The sequence below is a fragment of the Phoca vitulina genome, unplaced genomic scaffold (genome assembly GCF_004348235.1).
Source record: "Phoca vitulina isolate PV1807 unplaced genomic scaffold, GSC_HSeal_1.0 scaffold20, whole genome shotgun sequence".
In the NCBI taxonomy this organism is placed as follows: Eukaryota; Metazoa; Chordata; class Mammalia; order Carnivora; family Phocidae; genus Phoca; species Phoca vitulina.
Window position 1 is genome coordinate 20,575,721 of NW_022589723.1, and position 23,607 is coordinate 20,599,327.

General features: G+C 37.1%; 1 protein-coding gene across 1 annotated transcript in view; it reads right to left on the reverse strand.

Moving 5' to 3' along the window:
* Positions 1–289: 289 nt before the first annotated feature.
* Positions 290–23,607, reverse strand: part of WDR72 (WD repeat domain 72) — a 190,731-nt gene continuing 167,413 nt past the window's right edge. The window contains exons 18-19 of the mRNA XM_032417984.1: positions 5,826–5,930; positions 290–373 (exon numbers count right to left, since the gene is read on the reverse strand). Of these exons, the coding sequence (XP_032273875.1) occupies positions 318–373; positions 5,826–5,930 (161 nt within the window). The 3' untranslated portion in view covers positions 290–317. The remainder of the gene's footprint in view (positions 374–5,825; positions 5,931–23,607) is intronic.

Genomic DNA, 23,607 nt, shown 5'->3' on the forward strand with positions numbered 1-23,607 from the left:
GCAACTGAAAAGATGGAAGAAAATCTAAAACTGTTAAATTTATGTCTGCAGACTGGCATTCCTTGTTGTTAATTTTAAAGGAAAGTAAGAATCAGGAATATAAAATGATTTCAACAATGATTTTCTAAAATTAGATCAATTCAGATATTTTCAATCAGTAATTACATTTTCAATACACTCTTTCCAAAGTATTAGCAAATCTACTTACAACCTAATAACTTGACCGATAACAGCATAGTTTTTATACAACAATAAACAAATGGCATGCTTAGGTTTCATCATTTGTCCAAATCCAATTCCTATAGATAAGATTCCATTTAGCACAGCTTGCAGGAGCACACCTTCGCTATCCACGAATGATGCCTTGGCTTACCTAGAAAGGAAACAGATTATCAGGTTATATCGTGAAATAAAGAAGAAAGAAAGAGGGAAGGAGGAAGAAAGCGAGAGAGGAATGGAAAAAGAGATGGAAGAATGAAAGGAAGAAAGGAATGAGAAAATAAATGAAAGAAGGACAGATTTACCTATAATTTCTGTATCTCTTTTCTATCCTGAAATATAATATGTTAAGATAATAAAAAATATTCTTATAAGCTAGGCTTCAGATAAATATATTTTAATTGCACACATTATTAATATAGGTTGTTTTTTCTTTTAATTGTCAACAAAGATGAAAGTTTTCAACAAGATGATTTGGGCCAAAAATTAATAAATTTCAAATTATCTCTGTTGCTCTCAGAGAAACCCACAACCGCAATTTTAGGATCAAAGGTTATAAATGTTAGTTGAAAAATGGTTTGAATTATAGAATCAAAAAAGCATTTATTTCTCAGACTACTTGGATGGTTGTTAATGTAGGCTAAAAAGTATCACTTGATTTAAATTATTTTGACTAGGAAACATATTGGAGCACTGTGCCTTAGTAATCTATTTCTAAATACATTTATATTAATGACATGATCATGCATAGTAACTCCCACTCCTACTGGCAAAGACTCAAAAAGCTGGTTTTTTGTTTTATTTAAATATATATGTGTGTGGATAAGCCTAGAATTTTATGTTTTAAAAATTATTAGGTTGATGCTTACATTTTTCCATCTGGGCAACTTTTTAAGAATGTTGATATTGTTCAACACAACTAGAAGAAAGGGTTTATGTGTTTTTACTACAGAAATTGTTCTTACTCCTTCTAGAACATTTTTTTTAGCACTAACCCTAAGAAGTGTGTTCTCGATAGCTATGATTGATGGGCTGCTCACACATTCCACATTTTTTCTGCTTCATGCATCATCATCAGCCATCTCCAACACTCCAGTCCTGAATCTGTCCTACTTTCTGTTACCTGATTTTTGCTGTTGATTCATGAGCTAGAATAGTAAAAGGGGAAAAAAAAAAAAAAAACCCTTCGCCTTGGCTTTTCACAATGTAGTACATCCCCTGGAAACTGTGAGAAATCTAGTTTTGTTCATCAGATTCATGCAAATGCAATATTGATTGACAATGATGTATATAGATCTATACACATAATGTGCTATATAAAAACCACTAAAATGTTCTATTAATGGCAGAATGCATACTGATTATAAACTACTTCAGATGTGTGAAAACGCTGATGTGAATGCCTTTTTTTGCTACTTTCAAGCTCTCTCATCACTACTATTTTCAGCTGAAGCTATGTTTAAGTGCACTGTCCCTAGTGCACTAGGAAGTAAAATTCTTAATTTTCCAAGACAGTAAGGTGATAAAAGCTCAAGGTCTCTCATTAACACTTGGATAAAAATTGTGAATGTCACACTAAATTTTTTATCATCATGAGTGCAAAGATGGGGGACAAGGAACACTTTTTATGATATTCGGGAGAATAGGAATTGAGCTTTAATCACTATGCATGAAGCAGTTAACAAGAAGTTAACCAGCAAGAGACTGCACTAAACTATTTTTGTGATAGCATCTTTCAGATTCAGGAGTGATGAGGCTTTAAAGAGCCAAAGAAAGAAAGCCTAATGGCCCTAAAATCTGAAAAAAAGGGAGCTGTGAGTTCACAATGTTGTCTCGGTGCTTCTATTACTAGACATCAAAGTTATTCCCACAGGTTTTGGGAATGTATAAATGCCAGTGAAGAAGCAAGTAGACTTCACAGAGTGTAAGCCAGAAACTTCAATCTGGGATTCACCTGTGAGTCAAAACTCTTTGCTAATGAATTATTCCAGGGAAAAGACACTGCTGAGGGAGACCTTAACCTATCAGACAAGACCTCCAGGTTCACTAGCAGGGTCAGAGTAACAAGAATGCTCTGGTCTAAAGTTGCTTTGCCATCCTTAATGGACTGCAGGCACTCACCTGGGTATACAGCTTGAACCAAGAAAGAGATCACAATGGCATGAGGAATAGGTAGAGTGCTCTAGAGACCAGGTGAACAACCACTCTGCCAGTCCTCTAAATTGTGGCCTATATGCACACTCCGGCCCATTTACAAATGGGTCATCCTCGTCAATTCAGTGCTGGAGAAGCAGTTATGTCAATGAAAAATAAACAATCTGCAGATTGAGTTCAAAACCCTTTGCATTCAAAGATAACACATAAAGTCAATCTTATTTTTTATATAAACTTAAAATTTTGATTTTATTAATGACATTTTCACATGTTGCATCAATGTTTAGAAAACTTTAACTTCCCCTTTAAAAAAGTAAACTATTATCATTTTTCTGTGCTTCAATATCCCTTTGTTCCCTGAATATGGAAAGGAATTGGTATCAGCGATATGAAGCTCTAAAGGCAAAGGAGAATGATGTTCAGGGGATTTGCAAAGAAAAGATTTTATTTGGAAAGAACAATATATGAGGCAATATTCTTGAACTGTGCTTGGATGGGAAAATGATTTTTTGTTTTCATTTTCTATATGCCGTTTGAACAACTGGTTTGTTCATTAAAAGTGATGTAATGAATATATTAGTCATTTAGAGTTGCATAGATAAAACCATGTAAGGTCAATAACCATTAAAGCTAGAAGACTGACCACATTCAACTTTGTAACGGGGGGATTTTGCGTGTACATGAAAATACTAAAAGGACTTTTAAGTGAACGGTAATATGCCAGGTGAAAATGGTAAGAACGATGCGTTCAGATTTAGATGCACTCCTGTCCATATAGGGAATAACGGATATACCAATGCAATTAGAAGCTCAGCTACTGAAGCACCTCTATTGGTCTGACGACACCTTCCCAAAGCTTATCCCTTAAAACCCCCAAATTTGCCTTCTCTTCTAACGAAGGTGGTTAATGTGCTTTCCAAAGGAACCCCGCTCATACCTGGTAAACAGAGGTAACTCAACCACGAAAGTAACATTTATAGTTTTGGAGCCTCTCCCTTTGAATAGCTTGTTATTTTTTTAGTTCATTTTTGGACACTGAGATGCGGACAGTCATATTTTCACGGTTCAAGAAAGTCCCTCTACGCCACCAATTTCACAAACCTTCCTTTGGGTTCAGTTTTAAGAATTTTCCCTCTCAAATGCTCATACTTCAAGGAAATGCACTCTCTCATCAAAATCTTTCTTACTAAACAAGCACCTCTGTCAGAAGTGTCTTAATTTCTTATCACAGAATTTTATCCACACAAGGAGCAATAAATAATTCATGTCATTGCCTCTTTGTTGTGTGTCCCTGAACTGCACAGAGCTGGAAGGCTGACAGCTGTGTCAGGACAAGCACCAAAGATCTGACATGACAAGTGACTAACAAGTTTCTTTCAGTTCATAGTGAAAGAAGACAATGGCCCAAAGTGCAGAAAGAAATCCTGAAACAAAATAAAACTGCTTCTTTCTTTTTACCTAAGTGTTTGCTATGAGCTTATTTCCAACCCACAAGCCGTGGTCATTTTATAGGACTGCCCAGCCCCCTTTATTCCTCACACTCGCTTGGCCATTTACGCCTGGCCACGGATCAATATGAGCAATTCTTGGAGAAATACGATGTCTCCATGACAACCAAGCCACAAATTCTCAGTGGAAGGCAGTGAGACCAGTAGTGAACTCTCCAGAGGTTTCTAGGCCTATAAGGCAAGATGTCTTAAAATGCAGGAATGGACAGAGGAAAAAGCCAGAGTAATTCATTCTTTATTACCAGTTTAATGATGTCCGATGTACAGAACAGTACTCACTTTTTAAGTTAAGATTCTTTATCAGTACCTATCTTTTCTAATTAATCTTTGTTTTGATAATACCCTTTTGTTTATATCAATCAGATAAACTATGGAATATCTGAATTTTACTACAATTCCACTCATATTGAGGGATGCCTGAAATGTATTCTACTTTTGAGATGACATAAAGCCAATCTATTCTTGCCAAAAACAATGAACACTTAGGTGAAAACTTGACTCAGGGATTTAACTGCCTCAGGTTGATAGGAAACTGTTTATGAAGACAGTTTAAAAATCTAGTCAAAAGTAGGTAATTTTTGTCAAAACTAAAAGCAATTTTAAAACACTTTGATGGGCATTTAATGCTACCAGCACCTTCTCCCTTTTGGAGTGGGACCAACCTACATTTGTTTCTTAGATATTAGGGCAGGATGTGGGGTTCACGTTCTGATTAAAAATTTCTGTCAGCGAGAAAGATGCCATTTCTCAGTTCCATGGGATGCTAAAGCAGAAGTGTGGTTGAGAAGAGACATACGGCAGCAGTACATCTTTTGAGGAATCTTGGCGTAGTGGAGGGAACTGAAATACAATGCCATCGCCACTGGGCCTATTGGGGTTCCGAGATGACTTAGGGGACCTGACATAGATTGCAGGCTGCACCTTTCACTGAAAATTAAATCTCAGTAGCTCTCCTCGGGGAAGGATCAGGGGACTGTTTGCAGCTGCCCCCTGTCAGCGAAGGCTACAAGATTTGGAAATCTCTTAACTAAGCTGACAGGCCACAGAGAGGATGAATCAAAAATCTGATACAAGGATCAGCACACAAAGATGCAAGAGGGTCGAGGGTACACAGCAGCCAGAGAAAACAGGAAAGGAAAGCGTTCATTGGGAGGAGAGAGTTAACTCTTTCACTCATGGTAATAAGGAAACTTCTAGCACCTTATGGCTTTGTAGTGATCCGGACATGTCATTCAACTTTCACAGGATTTTTTTTTCTCTTTTGATTAATTAGTTGTTAAAAGACTAGGCATGTTTTGAAACAAGACAAAAACAGAAACAAAAATCCATGCTTAAGTGTTTCTGGCTCTATCCTTCTGCTACATTTCTGTCTATTCTCTCTACGAAGAAAACACAAACCTAAGTAACTTGGGACGTGGGTAAATTTTATGGCATGAGGAAGGGTTATCACTTTCTTTTGTTCTGCTTGTTCTCAATAGTTGACGTATCCATGAGTCCATTACTGTTATGCTAAAATCCTTTAGTCCCCGTTAGAGAGCTGTTTGTATTTAGAAAGGTGAATAGACTGTAATGATGGCAATCTGTGTCTAACTCTCCACTTCTGCTCAGTCCCATTATTTGAAATATTTAAAATGCTGCCATTTCTCCAGTTTTCAATCTCGGCCTCTATTAACCAGTTTAGCCTAAAATTGATGATAATGAACTAATAGTGTCAGCTTCCCTTCTCAGTCATAAAGCCTTTGTACTTCCTCCAACTGAATCCTTGATGAAAGAGGCAAAGGTAACAGCTCCACACTGTGACCCCTGGAGGTGACCATTAATTTGATAGCGCAGCTGCTAAGAGAAAACAGCATTACAATGTCCTCCCCGCCACCCCCTTCCAAGGACCCCAAAGCTGTGTCAAATTTATCATTTTATACTTGACTATTTTTAAATGGCTTTCACCTGGACTCTCAGACTCTTCCAAGACGCATCTGTCAGGCATGTCCTCAGTGTCTTGGAAGTTTGCCGAGTTTGAGTTGCTGTCATGCTTGACCGGACTGACTGGAGCTATTAAAAAGAGAGAGAGAGAGAAGAGAGAGAGAGAGCGATGAAAAAGTAGTAATAAACACCATTAAAACATTTCCTTTCAGTTCCACAGATATTTCCAGGGACGCACTATGTAAACACAAATAATAAATTGAAATAAAATGTATCCTCTAAGTATGTATTGGCAGACATGTAATTAGTTGAAAAATCTATAGATGAGACTTTATCTTACAAGAAAAATAAGTTCATTGCATCAGCTTAAAAGCTACAAAGTAACAAAGTGATCCCTCCAAAGTAGAAATCATATTTTTAATGCATAAATCTAAAACAATATCGTCAATTAACAGCCATAGGACACAGACGAAGAACATGGGGCTGGTCAGTTAAAAAGAGCAGCTCTGCATGGGTGCGGTGGTTCGTCTTGTCACACAAATCACAGCTGATGAACACTTTCTATAAATTTTGTTTCTCCTTCATCAAATGAGAAACTTCAAACACCAAAAAATAAATAAATAAATAAAAGCCCTATGTAAATAAAATTTAAAGTACAGAATAGTGGCAAATGATTAATAAGTAGGGCCAGTGTTTTGAATGATGACTTCAGACAATCTGTCATCATCTTCTGAGTATGAATTATGAACAGAAACGGGAATGAGCACAGAAATCTAAAACTTCCTATAAACACATGACACCTCTAGCTCTGTTAGAGAAACAGACTCAAGTTTCCACATTTTTGCACAAGTTGTAATACTTGGTCTCAATTATCTCCATAAGTAACATATTTCCATATTCTATTCATTCAAGGAATCACTTGTCGGGAAAAGTGGACATTGTCTTCATGAAAAAAAGTCAGTGAATAACAAAACAAAGCAAGACCACAATAATATAAATACGTCATACTTACTTGTCTGAAGCCAAACTACATAAATATGTATATTATTGACTACTGCTAATTTTATCTATTGCAAATTGCTGCAGTAAACACTACTACTGTCTCTTCAGGTCTTGATAGCACACACAACATATTATTTATAGGCCATAAATGCAAACAAGAAAATATATAAGCCATACATGAAATGGTATGTTTGTTGGCCCAGGGGAGTAGGTCTGGCCACTGTTCCTAAACCTCCATTAGGAAATGATGGAGCAAAGTCTGGAGGCTGTGTCACTTCACACACATACTCGGTAAGTGACACAAAGGAATGCCACCCAAGGTCCAAAGCAGCATGAGCAGAGCTCACGCCTCTCACATTCCTCATCTTATTTCCACGGAGTGTACATAGCATTGGTGATCATAACCTGAAGCCCACAATATACATACTTTAAAGGAGACTAGGAACATAATTTCGGTTCAAATATTCTCATAAGTTTCACCAATCCTCTCAGAACACAGGTAGTTCTCCTCTGTTCTGTGAAAGTGTGTGCATAGTTTGAATTCACTTCTCTGAAACCTTTTATCTGAGAACAAAACATGGGGAAAATGTATGAAATTCTGGCATTTAAATTTTCCAAAAAAAAAAAAAATGGAAGTAGGTGCCATCTCTGTTTTATGTACCTCTGTCTGCCTGGGCCATAGGAGGTATTCTTAAAAGACTTGTGGAATGAATGAGTGAACAAGTGAGTGAAGCAGACGGATCATGCTAGATGTCCTCCTGATCTGAGAGGGTATGTGCTTTGAATTATCTTCAACTAAATCCAATCAGTGCTTGATTAGGCCCACTTGAGAGTACAAAGGGTGCCTATTTGTAAAATGGTGGTGCAGGTTAGTCTGTAATTTGGAGGAGAGACACATATAGCCTAAGTAGTTATTGGTGTAGCTGCCTTTAATTTAATTTTCCTCAGTTTAGATCATACTAACAGATTATTTTGGAATCCACTGATTTTTGTAACACGTTGAAGTGGATAATTAAATGCACCAAAGTTGCAGACACTGGTCAAGATTTACTGGACTGTTTTTTTTTTTTTTTTTAAGATTTTATTTATTTATTCATGAGAGACAGAGAGAGAGAGAGGCAGAGGGAGAAGCAGGCTCCCAAGGAGCAGAGAGCCCGATGCGGGACTCGATCCCAGGACCCTGGGATCATGACCTGAGCCGAAGGCAGATGCTTAACCATCTGAGCCACCCAGGCGCCCTGGACTGTTTTAATAATGTTTTTATTTCTATATATCTTACTAATTTTCTGAAATATTTACATTGATATTTATCATAGGGAATGAATCATACAGCTAAATCTATTATTAACAGCCAGTGAGTTAACACCTGTGTTTATTTGGGCAAATGCATTGCACTTGTCCCATATACTGTTCTTTAAAACTCTCATCCACTCATTCATTTACTTATTCTTCCAGCAAGACTCTGTTCTAGATGTACAGCCCTCAAGAAGGAAGAGAGCATGGTATTAAAACAACAAAGTAAATGCCTGTAACAATTTCCAGCGGCAAAAAAAGTGGTCCCAGCATGAACTGACATCCCACGCCTCTCAAGAAAGTCAGAAAGCTAGGTGTAGTTGTAGCTGCACGATCTTCATTAGACTCACACTAGTAGGTACCATGGAGCTCTTTTTGTATCTACCTCGGATTTTGGAGGGTGTCATTTGTGGGGGGGTAGGAGAGTAGAAAGGGTTAGTCTTCAGATATTTTGCTTAATTACATTTTAACTTCCAAGTTTGAGAGGGTACAAGATTTCTCATTTTTACTGGCTAATTTATAGAGTACCTGGTTAAATTTACTAAAGAAGAAATACCTACCTTCTGTCAGTTGGGACCAGCCCACATTAGAGAGGTTAATCATTGCCATTCCACTTTTTTTTGATAAGCTAATCTTTGCTGTTCTTTTGCGTGTTTTCTGTGATGTTTCACCATTAAATTCAGACAATAATGAATCATTTCAAAAAACAATGAAATCAACAAATACTGATCTAGTGTTTATTATGGGTAGAGGTCTGTGATAGACTATGCGAGGGGTAAAAAAATTAAAGGCACTTTTAATGTGCCCTCATACAACTTGTGATCTAGTTGAGGTACAATGAAAAGTAGTAGGAACACTAGAGACAATATTCCAAGAATGACATAGTTTTTAGGAATGCAGAAGTAATTCGCCTGTAGTAGGGGAAGTGAATTTTGAATTAGATCTCCTTGAAAAGATATATGGGTAGCCCAAAGGGAGCTCATTCAAGGCAAAAGAAAAAAGGTGTGAACCCAGGCATGGTCAAAAAAATACATTAGCCTAGTGCCACAAATGTATTTAACAGAATGTTGCTGCCTACTTTTGTATGCATTTTTAATGAATTCTCCTAACGTGTCTCTTTGAGCTTTTCCTAAATTGCTGTTGTGGCTAATTCTTCTCACCTGTAGAAGTTAGCAATAGACAGGTTTTTCCTTGCCCTAAATAGTCAATAATTTGATCTTTACTGATGGTGGGCCCATTTATCACAGTAAGTTGTCCTTTCACTATACATATTGACTTTTATTTATCAATACCAAAGTCCATTTGTAGCTCATCACTAAAGTTCTTGGATATTTTCAGTAGTTTTTGAAGATGCATTTTAAAGCTTGGCAGAGAGATAACTTCTGACATCAATATAGTGCAAATGATTGTTAGGTTCATCCTTAACTTAAAATCAACGGTTTATTTCATCTGTAATGGATTCTGAGATAGTCCACATTTGGGGGATGAGGAGCAAAAAACACAAACTCTTTTTGACAGTTCTACCACCGAAAGAGGTAAGGCTATTCCATTTACTCATCACACACCTTAAAATATTCACAACTGAAGGGCCAATGTTCTAAGTATCTTTGTAATATCTTTAATAGCTAAATAGAAAAGTCCATGTACTTTGTATGGATGTGTTCGACTATGATGTGTTTAACTATGACTGTAATTCTATATCCTAAAGAAATGAATAGTTCAACGGCAGAAGAAACCCAGAGGATTGTATGACAAAGACACTATAGAAAGACCTACTGTAGGGCAATGTGATAATAGGGTCATCAGTGGTTACGCTCCTTCATCTCTGTCTATTCTCTAATTTGGTTTCAGTTAACCTCTAAAAATTCCCACCTTCCCTTTGTCATCATTTGTAGAAAGATGGTATTAGTTTTTAAAGGTGGCTAGGCTTAGGCAACAAACAATTCCAAGAACTATTCCCCCTGGCCCCAAGAAGAGAATGACCACTGAAAAATGTCCATTCACCTCCACAAACAGCAGCTAATCCTTCCAAGTAAGCCAGTTCTGTAGACTAAATAGAGCCCTTGTTAAAGATCCATGTCATTCACAGTGTAAATAAAATCTGCACTACAAATAATGTTTTCAATACAATGACTTATGAATGATTTAAAAATAGATCCCATCCATCACATGTATGGACTTTTTGGAAGTATTGGGGATATTTATAGAAAACCATTAATAAAAAGATGTAACAGTTTGAAATATTGGTCTGAATAGGATAAACCACTGTAGTAGCAGATAAAACTCAGACAAAAATCTTAATCACATCTTATTCAAGGGCATAAAGTAAGGTACAGGTTGCAGAAGTCAGGGAAGACTAAAAGCTGGCTCAGATTTGTGGAATGAGCAGTGGAGAAGAAGTTAAACACCTGAGTTCAAATCTACTAGCTTAATACTGTGGCCAAGAGTTGATCACTTTCTCGCTTGATCTTTTAGGTCTCTTTTCAGTCTTAAGGCATCACTATGAATCAGCTAAAAAAACAAACAAACAAACAAAAAAACCCAAAACAAAAAACTTTCTACAGGCTTAGAAGAAAGAAAAACTACATTAAATTCAAGAAGTAAATACTAATGCAATACTCACAGATCACCAAAGACTGCAATATATTTTAAATTAGAGGGAGACAAGTCAGTGAAAAGACTTGAAGTGATAACACCAAATTTGTAAATAAAGAGGATGTCATTTGAATAGACCCCAAATTCACTTTACAAAGTGGTTCTCTCAGGACAGATGTCTTATCAGGAAAACATATCTAGCTAAAGAACTATGTACTTATTACCTCTACTTTAAGAGTATCTGCTGAGATAATCAAGTGATAGGACCTCTTGATTATATTTGAATAGCAATAGCTGCATCCTGCATCAGGCTTCAGGCTGGCTTTGTGTCAGTGTGGACTGGAAACTAGGGGAAAAAAAATCATATAAAGATGCCCAGAATTAAATAAAATATCTAGTGCTTCTTTATAACTAAGTAATAACTGTTTTATGGACAAGTTCAGCAAGACGATTTAGCATTAGACAACGCATTTTTTTGCTGTCTTTCTGCATTTGTAATCTGACATTGAATACTATTTTCTGGATGACATTTTCTAGTATAATTACTTGAAAGATGACATTTTCAACTGGTCAAGAAATGAATTTTCCAAAACGTTGTGAAGGGTAACTTTTATTTTGGTATCCTTACTAGATGTATAGAATTAAAGTTGTTGTTTTATTTAAATAGTTTTGGGATATATGTATATTACACACACACACACAGGATCAAATTGTTGACTATTTAGTCTCAGGGGAAAAAAAATCTATTGCTAATTTCTACAGGTGAAACACATGGCCGGACCAGCCAATTAATTTGGAGGAAGGAAAATATGAGTGATAAGAAGATAATTAATGAATCTTTTAATTTTTTGTAAAGATTTATTTATTTTTTAAAAGACTTATTTATTTATTCTAGAGAGAGAGAGTGCAGGGGGAGGGGCAGAGAGAGAATCTTAAGCAGGCTCCACGCCCAGCACAGTGCCTGACGTGGGGCTCGATCCCATGACCCTGAGATCATGACCTGAGCCGAAACCAACAGTTGGGGGCTTAACCGACTGAGCTACCCAGGTGCCCCTTAATGAATCTTTTTAAACAATGCTTTATTTCCTCTCAGATATAGAAATTCCCCTGTCATCCGGGATGTTTGAGCAATGGGCTGTTTTGGTCAGGCTGATAAACAAGTGAGCACATCTCTAACCCAATGTGAAGCACAGGGCATGTACTCAGAGTACTTATGAAATGACTGAGTGAAACGGCTAGTAAGCATTCCTAAAAATTAAAAAAAAATGATTAATTTCACTTGTAGCTTAAGGGGAAAATCTTAAGGTGAGGCCTAGAGTTTACAGCTCAAACATACCCAAACAACCCCACCACCTATTGTTAATGTCAACAGAAAGTCTGCCTAAAGAAGGAGGCCCTATCTGCTTTATTTTTGAATGAAAAATAAAATTCCTCATTGTTTAGCACCCAAATATATGTATTAAATGGAACAAAAATAACTATCAACAATTTCATTAAGAGATGAACTTCTGAGTTCCCAGGGAGAAATATGTTATACTGGACAAAAGCTCAATTAATAGGACCCAGAATATCTGTTCTTTTTAATTCCACCTCTGGTCTTAATAGTGTGACTTCATGACCTTGAGCACACGTCATTTCACTCTCCTGGACTCAGGTCATTTTATTAATAAAATTAGAGAGTTGGACTGGACAACTTCCTTGACATCTCCTGGCTCTGAGACTCAAATATTCCTCCAGATAAAAATCCAAGTCCAACCAACCACTTGGTATATCATTGAACAGGGTCGCAAGATAGTAAGTGGCCACTACACTAGCCTTGGAAATAGTGAGGACTTCTGAAGCTCTTTGTGAATTAAATAAGATCGGTACTACCCTAGGAGTGGCAATGTCCAGTCTGACTGAGGGACAGAGAACATCAGGGCAGCTTCAGAGGGATACTTGGGTAGCTGCGCCCCTAGTGTGAGGCAGCCCTATGGAAAATGACCAAGAAAGGACCGAGGCTATAGCATGGCCACTCCTGAGAACAAACTGACTCCTTGGCATAGAAAAGCACCTGTCAGATGTTTACCGATGGTGCAAAACACATCTTTAAAACAAAATATTTTAAAAAATAAGTTGTATCTCATCCTTCTTAGAATCATATTTATGCAATTTATTTCTTTAAACAACCCCTCTCTTCATTAATCAGCTTGGCAAATATGAACTTCGGTGCGAGATAAATCATCCCAAACTAAATTAACTGGGTCCACGTAACAACTGCAAGAAGTACAGATGCAGTGGACGAGCCCTGGCCTGGATGTTAGACAGTCTGGGTAAGGTTCGGCTTCACATGCACTAGACTCCTCTGAGGACTGGCTCCATCTTGGCCTTGGGGCCGTAGATGAGGTTCTCGATTATTTGCCAAATAAATGCAGAGGTGTGGTGTTCCTGTGGAACTGTATTTTCCTCAAGTCAAATCTCTTAAAGGGCAACTATTTCTATTCCTTTTGTATGTAAGAATGGGGCCCATGAAGTCATTTGTCTTAGTCAAGGCTGACATGAAAACCAACTCTAATCAAATTATCTAAACTCTCAGACTGAAACAGACTACAGAGACAGATCTGAGGTAGGCTGGGGAGGGTCCAACAAAGGAAATGTGTACGGTAAGGAGGGAAAAGGAAAGGAGAATAACAGGTAATGATGCAACTCTTTCTTCTCTTTCTGTTGCATTCCCTCAGTCCCCAAGAGGGTAGATCTTGAGTTACCAGTGAGAGTCTTGCCTGGATTTCTTTGTGTACTTCTTTAGAGCAACCATTTCCTTGGTGAGCAGTGTTTGCAGGAGAGAGGTGGTGAGCAGGTGAGCAGGCACTTTTTAAAACATCAAATCAAAATAATTTCCTCAACTTCGGTCCTTGAACGTTACTGAATAAATTCAGAGTGGAAATAACTCAAGGAAACATTACTCATTATTATTTTTTATATGTTATTATGTCTCATTTGGTGCAAGAAGTAAACTGGTCAAATCAGCAAGCTCAATCCCAGCTTTCTATATTAAACCAGAGAGATAATTATTCAAGACAAAGAGATTCAGGAACATCTTATCTGAAAGGACTCTGTCATCACTAAAAGGAAGTATAGGTGATGGATGAGTTCTGAGAATGTATAGAAATTAACTCTCACACTCTTCATGCCATTTAGGTTCTGCAAAAGTCATTTGGCTTTTCTCATAAGGACCAAATCCTATGGTAAATACATAAATGCATTAATTTTACTGTTCAGAAGTTCAAGAAGTTGAAAGCAGGAATAGATTTCAAAGACAAAAATAAATATATCCCTACGTATTGGTAAATTGAAGAACAGTCAATAAAGGGAGAATTCTAAGAGGAAATTTAGAGTAGACTTCGCAGCGTGCATTTGAAAATTTAGAAGGTCAGGAAAACAAAAGAGACCCTTCAATCAAAAGAGCATCAGGCTAGCATCTGAGACTAGAGATAAACGTGATTTATATATGACCTTAAGATAAGGATTCCCAGCATGGGGCAATTTAAACCACAGCAAAGTCTACAGTTATCCATAAGGAAAAATAGCAAAAACATTTTCCTCTTGAATCAGTGGGAGGAGAAACTGTCAAAGGGCCCGACCATTGGAATTCATAAGAGCAGCAAGCCTTCCATAGGCCAAACCTCAGATGACACCATCAGCATGGGGAGAATGGTTGGCAGGCAGTCTCAAATTCCCAGCTGATAGTCGTCTCTATCTCAGGGGAAAACGTTTGTCTCAGATGGTTAATCAAGTGTCAGAGCTCTTTCATCTCCTAGATAGAAAATGGAAAATAAGGAAATCAAATTATCTAGACTATGCCTTAGTTTTCTAGTTCTTTGTCAACATTAAGAAGGATGCAAGGAACAAAAGGTCTAAGTTACCACATTTTGTATCATTAGGCTTGGTTACTCTGAAGGTGATTTATTTTTATTTGAATGTCATCAAATGGTATGTTAGTGTACTTGAGAACTTACTGAAATCAAATGGAAGATATGCTTGGATGCTAATAATGTGCTTAACCACTGTGTTATAATATAATCGGTAGCAAGCATCACTCTCTCACACATGCACTCACACCAGACAGAGAAAGCATAGGTGGTCTGTTGGCATTGATTGCTTCTTATGGTCATGCATATAAAATGTAGCCACTCATTTCAAAATATTAATTTTGCTGGGGGATAAATCATCGAAAGATGCCTTCTCCAATCTTCAAGCTGAGTCACTGCATAACACTCAGTATTTGTACTAATATCTCTAAGTGATGGTTGCCCAAAATATAGAAAGGACCTTGATAAGTAGGAGAAACACCCATTTTGATACTAAGCCAGCCAGCAGCATCTATAAATAAAGGATAAGAGAAACATACCTAAAGAGAGCAATGTTTTAAAGAGCAAACATGCACATGGATAAAGGGAAACCAGTAACTGTAATGTAATGAGACTTTCAGAAAACTCTGTTCAATACAAGAAAGGTGATATCATCATTACAGAGCAAAGTAATAGGTAACAAAAGGTAAGGGACAGATATTTCTAGATAAGACAGTATAAAACAGTGTCCTAGATCAGTGTAAAATATTCCTCTTACTGAGTTTTTACAAATTATTTGGAACAATACTCAGGAAAATGCCCAGGACTATAGACAACACTAACAGTTCTTGAGTTGTGAAATGTGAGACTGATTAGATTAAGTGTAGAAAACAATTGCAAGGCTGAATCACTGGGAATACATGCTGTGTACACATGTCAGTATAGTAAATTCTGGGAACCATTTAAAGGAAACATGATCCAAATAACAAGTATATGTAACAAGAACATGGCTCTGAGCTATCACTGACTATGAGTCAAGGACATTAGGCCAATGTAAAAATGTAGGCAAATGGTTAACAGAAGGCTGGCACTTTAGGAAGGGGATAGTCAACACAAAAAACCGACCACAAGAAAACCAACAAGTGAGCTCAGGAGGCCTCTGGATCAGGAACGCTATATGTGCCTCCAGCCAATACAGGACACAGTGGAATTTAAGAGGCCAACCAAAGGTCTGGAAGGAAATAGGAGGGAGGAGAGTCTATATCATATCAGAATATCTCAAGAAGAAATTAGAAAGACCAAGACTCCAGCATAGAAGTAAATCTGAAGAACAATGTGAGTGATATTTATAAACTCATCAAGAAGTTATATACACCTACTACTGCCATTTTCTCATCTCTAGTTCTTTCAGCCCCGCAAGATCAATATACTCTGACCCTACTTTCCAGTGCCACAGTCACTTCTCTATTTTAATAGCCTGATAAGACATGTCTCTCCCTCTAGTAACTCTTTAAACTGAGGAGAATCATATCCCTAAAATCAGGGTCTGATCATGTAGCTTCCGTGTAGAAAAAGCTGCAAGCACCTCTGCTCAGTCACCAGTGGGGAATTCTGGAGCCATGGATTTGAAGACCTTTCATAATACAGAGGTTTCTCACTGAATGCTGGCCTTCTCCACTCCTCCCTCTCTTAGACTCTCATATATACTATATAGCTGGACGACACTACTCATTGTCCCCTGGGTATGCCATTTATTTTCTACATCCATACCTATGAAGATTCCCAGCTTGAGATAACCTCTGTCACCCTGTCAGCAATTCCCTACTTGCCAAAATGCTCCCCCTTATTCAAGACTCTGTTCAAATGCCACTCTTTCCATGAAGTCTTTATCAACCCACCAGATAACATTAATTTTTCTCCCTCCTCTGTGTTTCTCAGCACTTGATTTGGCCAGTGTTATTCTTCTTATCCCATTCATCGGTTCTTGTGTCTGACTACTTCACTGGACTACATTAATAGGGAAGAAGGATATTGAGACACATCTTAAAATTTTGAGGCTGATGTCATGAGGACAACTCTGCTTCTTTATAATGAGCTCTAGTGCTGCAATCAGAAGAGTGGGCTAGAATAATCACAGGCCTGACTCAGTGTGCCTTTTTCTGTGCATTAGCTTGTCTCAGATAATTGGAAATTCATGAGTAGTATTATTGTTCCACCAGTGTGATGAATCCAATGCACCTATGGGCAGCGATGGCTGGGGAAGCCGACTTGCTCTGCAGGGAATAAGGTTATGTGGACATTGGGTGGACCATGTTGAGGGACCATGTCTAGGCCAAAGCATCATTTATACAATACTCATTTCCCTTCCCTTCAAAGCGCTTTAGAAAGTAAAAGTCATACATTACAAAATATTGTACCTAGTCCCTACAACAGAAGGGAAATTCACCGATTTCCACTCTCTTTTCCTCACACCCATAAATCATAAAGTTAAATTTACACTAGGGGTTTCATTTCTCTGAACTCAATGTACAGGCATAAAACAAATTTTGTTCTCACAGGACATCCCATTTTTGTTTCATTAGTTCAAGGAAAGGGTCACTCAATTTTTAAAGCATTTGGTTTGATCTTTGCTATGATTCATGCTATCTAACATCCACAGACACACTCTATATACTGAAATGTATCTCATATATGGAATGTGTCTCTATGGACCCTATAATGGTGGTACCTTCACATCAAGTACTCAAAAGCTACCTTATGGATACATGAGTCTAGGAAAGGTGACCAAAAAAAGAAAATACCCTTATTTGTTGAATATTTAAACATTTATTGTTTTGCCCAAGTTCTTATTCCTAGGTATTCTCTCCCTCTCTCTCTCTCTTTCTCCCTCTGTGTCTGAAAGGCTTCCCTGGACATAGAGGAGGGAAAGCTTTAAAAAATATTCCCCAAATACAGGGCCTAAATTTATTCTCATTCTATTTTATACATTTACATTCTATGATTAACCATCTCACTGATTCTAGAGAGAAAGGCGATAAAAATTTTTATTAATATAATAAAGGAAAAAGAAATAAAGATGATTTGTCATAATTTAACTAGACGAAATGAATTCTTGTGATCTTAATGTAAGAACAAACTATGATCTCTAAAGGAATACTGAATTATGGAAACATGATTTTTACATAATAGAACCATTTATACTTACCATTTAATCATATTAAATAATAATTCTTATGACTCTATTGGTTCACATGCTTTTTGTCTCTAAATTCTTTCCATGGAACAGTTAAGTTATTTAAAAAGGTTTTCTCATTCTATTGCTATTAAGAGGCTTTCTCCCCCTTCTCTAATGGCCAAAATTTGATTTTCCATGCTGGGTATCTACAGGGAACCATGATCATCAGGCTTTGCATAGGACCTCCCTTTCTTCATGAATTAAAGATCACATAGATTTATTCCTCAAAAAGCAAATAGGGAGAGAAGATTTGGATTAAACTCATTTTGCCAAATTATGGTTATTACTTTGTTTTAAAACCTAAAGATCTCAGATAAGAGGTTTGACCAAGCTCAGCCCAGTTGGAGTCTGCAAAATGGCAGCTCAAACAAGAAGGAAGCAGTTCTCTCTGGGGGGATTTCTCTCATATTTCCTACAGTAAAGAAGTTCAACTTAGAGGCATTTGGTACAGTCAGAGTAGGGAGGTAAACAAAAATGCTTCAGAAGTCCATTTCATTGACAAATCTAAAACACAGATCAAATTGGCCTTCTTCCAAGAATAAACAGCCCCACATCTCCCGCATCCTGAGAAACAGAATCACAGAGATTCCAACCCACATATGGCAGAAGACCCTGGCCTCCAGTCAGCCGGCTAGTTATCCATGGAAGTGGCTCAAGGCTGACACTCAGATTGACTGGTTCACACTAATTTACTTCACACAGATTCCATTTATCTCCTAGAAGATCCCCTGGCAGCAGCTTATAATGGCATATCCTAGGATGCCTGCCTACATGCGTTTTTAAAGCGGCAGCGCTTGATGAATCTGAGTCCAGAAAACAGTTCACAGATTGAGGAGTAGGTGCAATCAGAAAACATTAAGAGGCACAGCTGGGACTCGGTAGCTTGCTTGACTGGTCTGAGCAGCTGAGCATTAACTGTGTCTGCTTTTCTGCTGGCTGCTCACTGCCACTGGGACAAATCAGAGAGCCACTCCCTTTTTCCTTGACTACCCGTGCTCCAAAGGAAAAGAGAAAAGAAAGTGCATCACCATCCAAGTAGCACGCGCAGCTACAGGGAAAGCTCATTTGACCATTTAACCTTTACTCTTTACCTACTACGATATTGCTGATCTCGGTACAACTACAGTGATAGTTTTACGGTGCTGGATATTTGGACCAGGCAAAATGTTGCTAGGAAAAAAAACAAGGAAAACGTAACTCCCAATTGTTTTATTTACTTTCAACACTGTGGAGCTCGTTGATTACCATCTCAAAGCTTGCCCTCGCGTGTCTACGGTAGAGCTTGGGGAAAAGACACAAAAGAGTTTGATATTTATCAAATGAATAAATGGGTGGGTGAATGAATGTATGAACAAACAAATCATATTCTCTATTTGACATTAAAAGTGTGGTGAACCACTGACTATTTTTAAATTAAGGCATAAAATACGGAGAATCCTAATGGAAACATGGTCAGTATCCAAAGGCAGAGGGAATTGAGAAGATCTTTTAATAGTAGTGAAGCTAACAGCATTAAAGAATAACAATTCAGTGGCAAATCTAAAGCAGTGACAGAGCACATTTAGTACTTAGAAGGTTAAACACTGGGCTGCAGTAGCTGGTTGATGGAAAAAAGTAGGATTAAGGCTTTTGCATGAGCCTTGACATGATCGTGTTGTCTGCCTGCTGCCGTAAGCTTTGAAAAACAGCTGGGATCATCTTCTTATAAGCTCCAACCCAAAGATGTTTAAGCAGTCCCCAATCCAATTAAACAGAGGTAAAGAGAAGAAAGAATTTTACTGAGCACCATCATCACATTATTTTTCTTAATGAAAAACAGCGTAATTGCGAGTTACACAGATCCTTAATCTCACATTAAATCTAATAGATTGCTGATTTCCACAGAGCATGGCTGTCCCCGCTTTCTATATTAGTGTGCTTAATTTTAGGTCATTATCCTTTATTATGTGACTTGTAATCCTTAAAGCCCATGATTGTGTCTGGATATTTGGCAAGGATTGTACTTGGCAATACAGGGATTCTACTTCTAAGAGTGATGATTTAATTGAAAGATATAGTATGATTAGATGTTGGAAGAATTACATATATTGCTTTTCTTTTGTAATTGGCTAGCTTTTTATAAGTGTTTCTTTTAATGACCACTGTTTAAGATCACCCCTTCAGTTTTAGGACTGCTTAAAAAGACAGCTTTCACAACTGAAAGACAAGTAGCTCATTGTTATGGAAATTTATCCATATGCTGTTAAAATAGCCAATTCAAATACAATCCTGGCTCATCCACAAACTGGGTAACTGGTCAAGTTGCTTAATCTTTCTGTGTCTCAGTTTCTTCATCTACAAAATAGTAATAATGGTAATGTGATTAGCAGTAATAATTTAACCAGATGTAGAACTGTTGTTAAAACTGAGTTAAAACATGCCAAGTGCTTAGACTAGTGGCTAGAAAGCAGACAGCCTGAATAAATCCACTATCATTACTATTTCTAAATATGTCCTTGCCTAGAAATATGTGTAAATGGCAATAAGATGGCCAGCCTTCAGATCAAGGCTCTTTATTTTCCTAGCACTACAGTAATACTTAAAATTTCTCTGACCTAATAATAAAAGAAATATTTTTCAATAGTTATATAATCTTGAACTTCATTGTAGAAATCAAGGAGATAATGTTAGTGGCCCATTTCTAAAAAAACAGTTTGAAGGGCATGTGGGTTTGTATCCATTTGATGATATCTATAACCAAGTAAAATCCTGCACCAAGTCATCTGTGATTCTCCTTTTTCCTATTAAGAGTGATGAATATAAAAAGAAGCAAAACTGGTTTCTGATAATGCAAGCATTCCAAGCAGTCTCCCACCATCACTTAAATATGATCCTGGATTGCCAGGTTTTTTTTACTGGTTTCCATTCACATATAGTGTTTTAAGAACGTGCTAGGATTGAAATTGAAAGTCTCAGCCCCATCAATGGCAAAAGCATTACTGGAGGGTGGTCATGGGATGGAGCACAAAACAAAACATAGAAATAGTGGCTTACTCGTTACTGACATTACCTTTCTCACTTATTTCTAGGGTAGATAGTATATCAAATAAGGACAATAAAACAGCTCTTTTCCTTGAACATCAGGTTAAACCATAGGGGAAAAAAGCATCTATCTTAATTAATCACAAATTTGAAAAAAAAAATGATGTATTTATTTCAGTTCATTATTATGTTTCATGAACATAAATCATACAGTTCTGTTTTTAAAGGTAAGATAGGATAAGTTAAGATTAATTTAGGTCCAATTCTGGCCATGCCTAAAAACATATCCAGTTTGATCTGGATATTTTTAATGCTGCTCCCCCTGTCTCCATACCTGTAGTTGGTCACAAAATTGTTCAGATCTCTACAGGATTGATTCCTCTGTGAAAGCAGCTGAAATAATTGGATCAGAGACTTGGCAATTGGCAAGATCTTGGCAAGTACATTTAGATCTTAAGTATTGCCTTGCTTTTGGTCTTTTATAACATACTCCATGAAGTCCTAGCAATAGAATTTATTAACAAAGCAATATTACAAATTTAAACAAAGTTCAAAATAGAAATAGAGTAAGAAGTGGTTCAAATTACTCAGAAGGGAAGGAAAATCAGATTGTTATAAGATTGTGATGACAATACTTTACCCCAGAAAATGGAGTAAACTTCATAAATGTTTTAAAACTTCAAGGAAGGAAAAATTTGAGCTAAGATTTTCTATCCAGCAAAAGTGACCTTCAACTATAAAAGCTGTAAGCTGATATGAGCATGCAATGGTTTAAGGCATGTTATTGATATAAACCTTTGCTAAGGGATCTGTTAGAGAATGAGTTTTAAACAACCAGCATAACTGAGCAGACATCAGCATAAGAGCAGGAGGTCATCAACAAATATACATATATCTATAAAACTAAGACTAAATGATTGTTTTAAAAATATGACTATATGCTCTGACAATGCAGGGATAGATCAACTAGGAAAATGGAAAGAACTGGAAGGATACGGAGAGTGTATAAAAAGTGAAATAAGCTCACTGATTACATTACCAGTATTATCTGAGAGTAAAAGAATATTATTTCTTTTTTTATTAAAGTATATTTGACATATAATATTAGTTTCATGTGTATAACAAAGTGATCTGACAATTATATACATTACTAAATGCTCACCACAATAAGCGTGGTTACCATCTGTCACCAAAGTTATTACAGTATTATTGACTATATTCGCTATGCTGTACTTTTCATCCCATGACTTCTTTATTTTATAACTGGAAGTCTGTACCTCATACTCCCCTTCACCTATTTCATCCATCCCTCCACATCCCGCCACTTCTGGCAACCACCAGTTTGTTCTCTGTATTTATGAGACTGTTTCTGTTTTTGTTTGTTTAGTTTAAAAGAATATTATTTCAAATTAATGCTGGGAGAGAGGGAGCTGAAATGTCACTAGCATAGTTATTTCAAATTTCTCATAGTTGAGAATTAATCAGCAATGACAAAATAAAAAAAGTATTATATAAAGGTATTAGCATAAAGGTAAGCATTGGAACAAAAAATAAACTTTTCCAAATACTCCCTCCTCCCCGCACCCTTCTTCCTTCCAAAAAAAGACAGAGAAAGGAGAGAGATTTTGAAGAAAATTGAACAGACTATATGGTGAAAGAATATGTACAATTTCATGTATTTGTGTGTATGCCAAATTTACCAACATCATCAGTCAGTATTAATGGAGTTAATTAACCTATCAGAAGAAAAGATGATCAGACTGGTTAACAAAGTAAAATATAACACTATGTTGTGTAAGAGAGACATACTAAAAACAGAGAGTAGGAAAGAGTAAAAATACAAGGATGGACAGAATATAAATAAATGAAAAGAATGCAGCAGCCACAGTATTATTGAACATGGTCACATGTAAACCAGAGCTCATTAAATAAAGGCACAAAGAAGCGTATTTTATGGTACTAAAAGCTACAATGCACAATGAAGTTATTTCAATTACTAATACATGGGCACGTAATAACCCAGCCACTTTAATAAAACAGAGACTACGGGAAGTACAAAGCGAAACACAAACTAGTGACAGATAACTTTAACATATCTCTCTCAATCTAAAACAGACAATGGAGACAAAATATTGACAAGTATATAGAAAACTTACACAACTAAATCAATAAGATAGGTCTAACAATGAAACTCTGAATGCTAATAATAGACAGCACACCTGTTTTTAAGTGCACATAAAACATTCATGAAAATTGGCCACATCTTAAACTCCAAAGTAACCTCCCGATAGTCCAAGGAATTAGCATAGACAATATTCTCTGATCACGATACATTGAAACTGGAAATTAGTAAGTATCAAAAAGAACTAAAACCCAAGGCACCTGGGTGGCTCAGTCAGTTAAGTGTCTGACTCTTCTTGACTTTGGCTCAGGTCATGATCTCAGGGTTGTGAGATCCAGCCCCGAGTGTGCTCTGCTCTGGATGTGGAGCCTGCTTGAGATTCTCTCTCCCTCTCCTCTACCCCTCCCCTGCTCACTCACATGCTTGCACGAGCTCTCTCTCTCTCTCCAAAATAAAAAAAAACAAAACAAAAAAATCTTTCCACCTGGACATTTAAAAATGTATTACTAAGTAACTTTTGGCTCAAAATGGAAATTCAAGGGGTGCCTGGGTGGCTCAGTTGGTTAAGCAGCTGCCTTTGGCTTGGGTCATGATCCCGGGGTCCTGGTATCAAGGCCCACGTAAGGCTCCCTGCTCAGCGAGGAGCTTGCTTCTCCCTTTCCCTCTGCCTACTTGTGCTCTCTCTCTCTATCTCTCTGTCAAATAAATAAA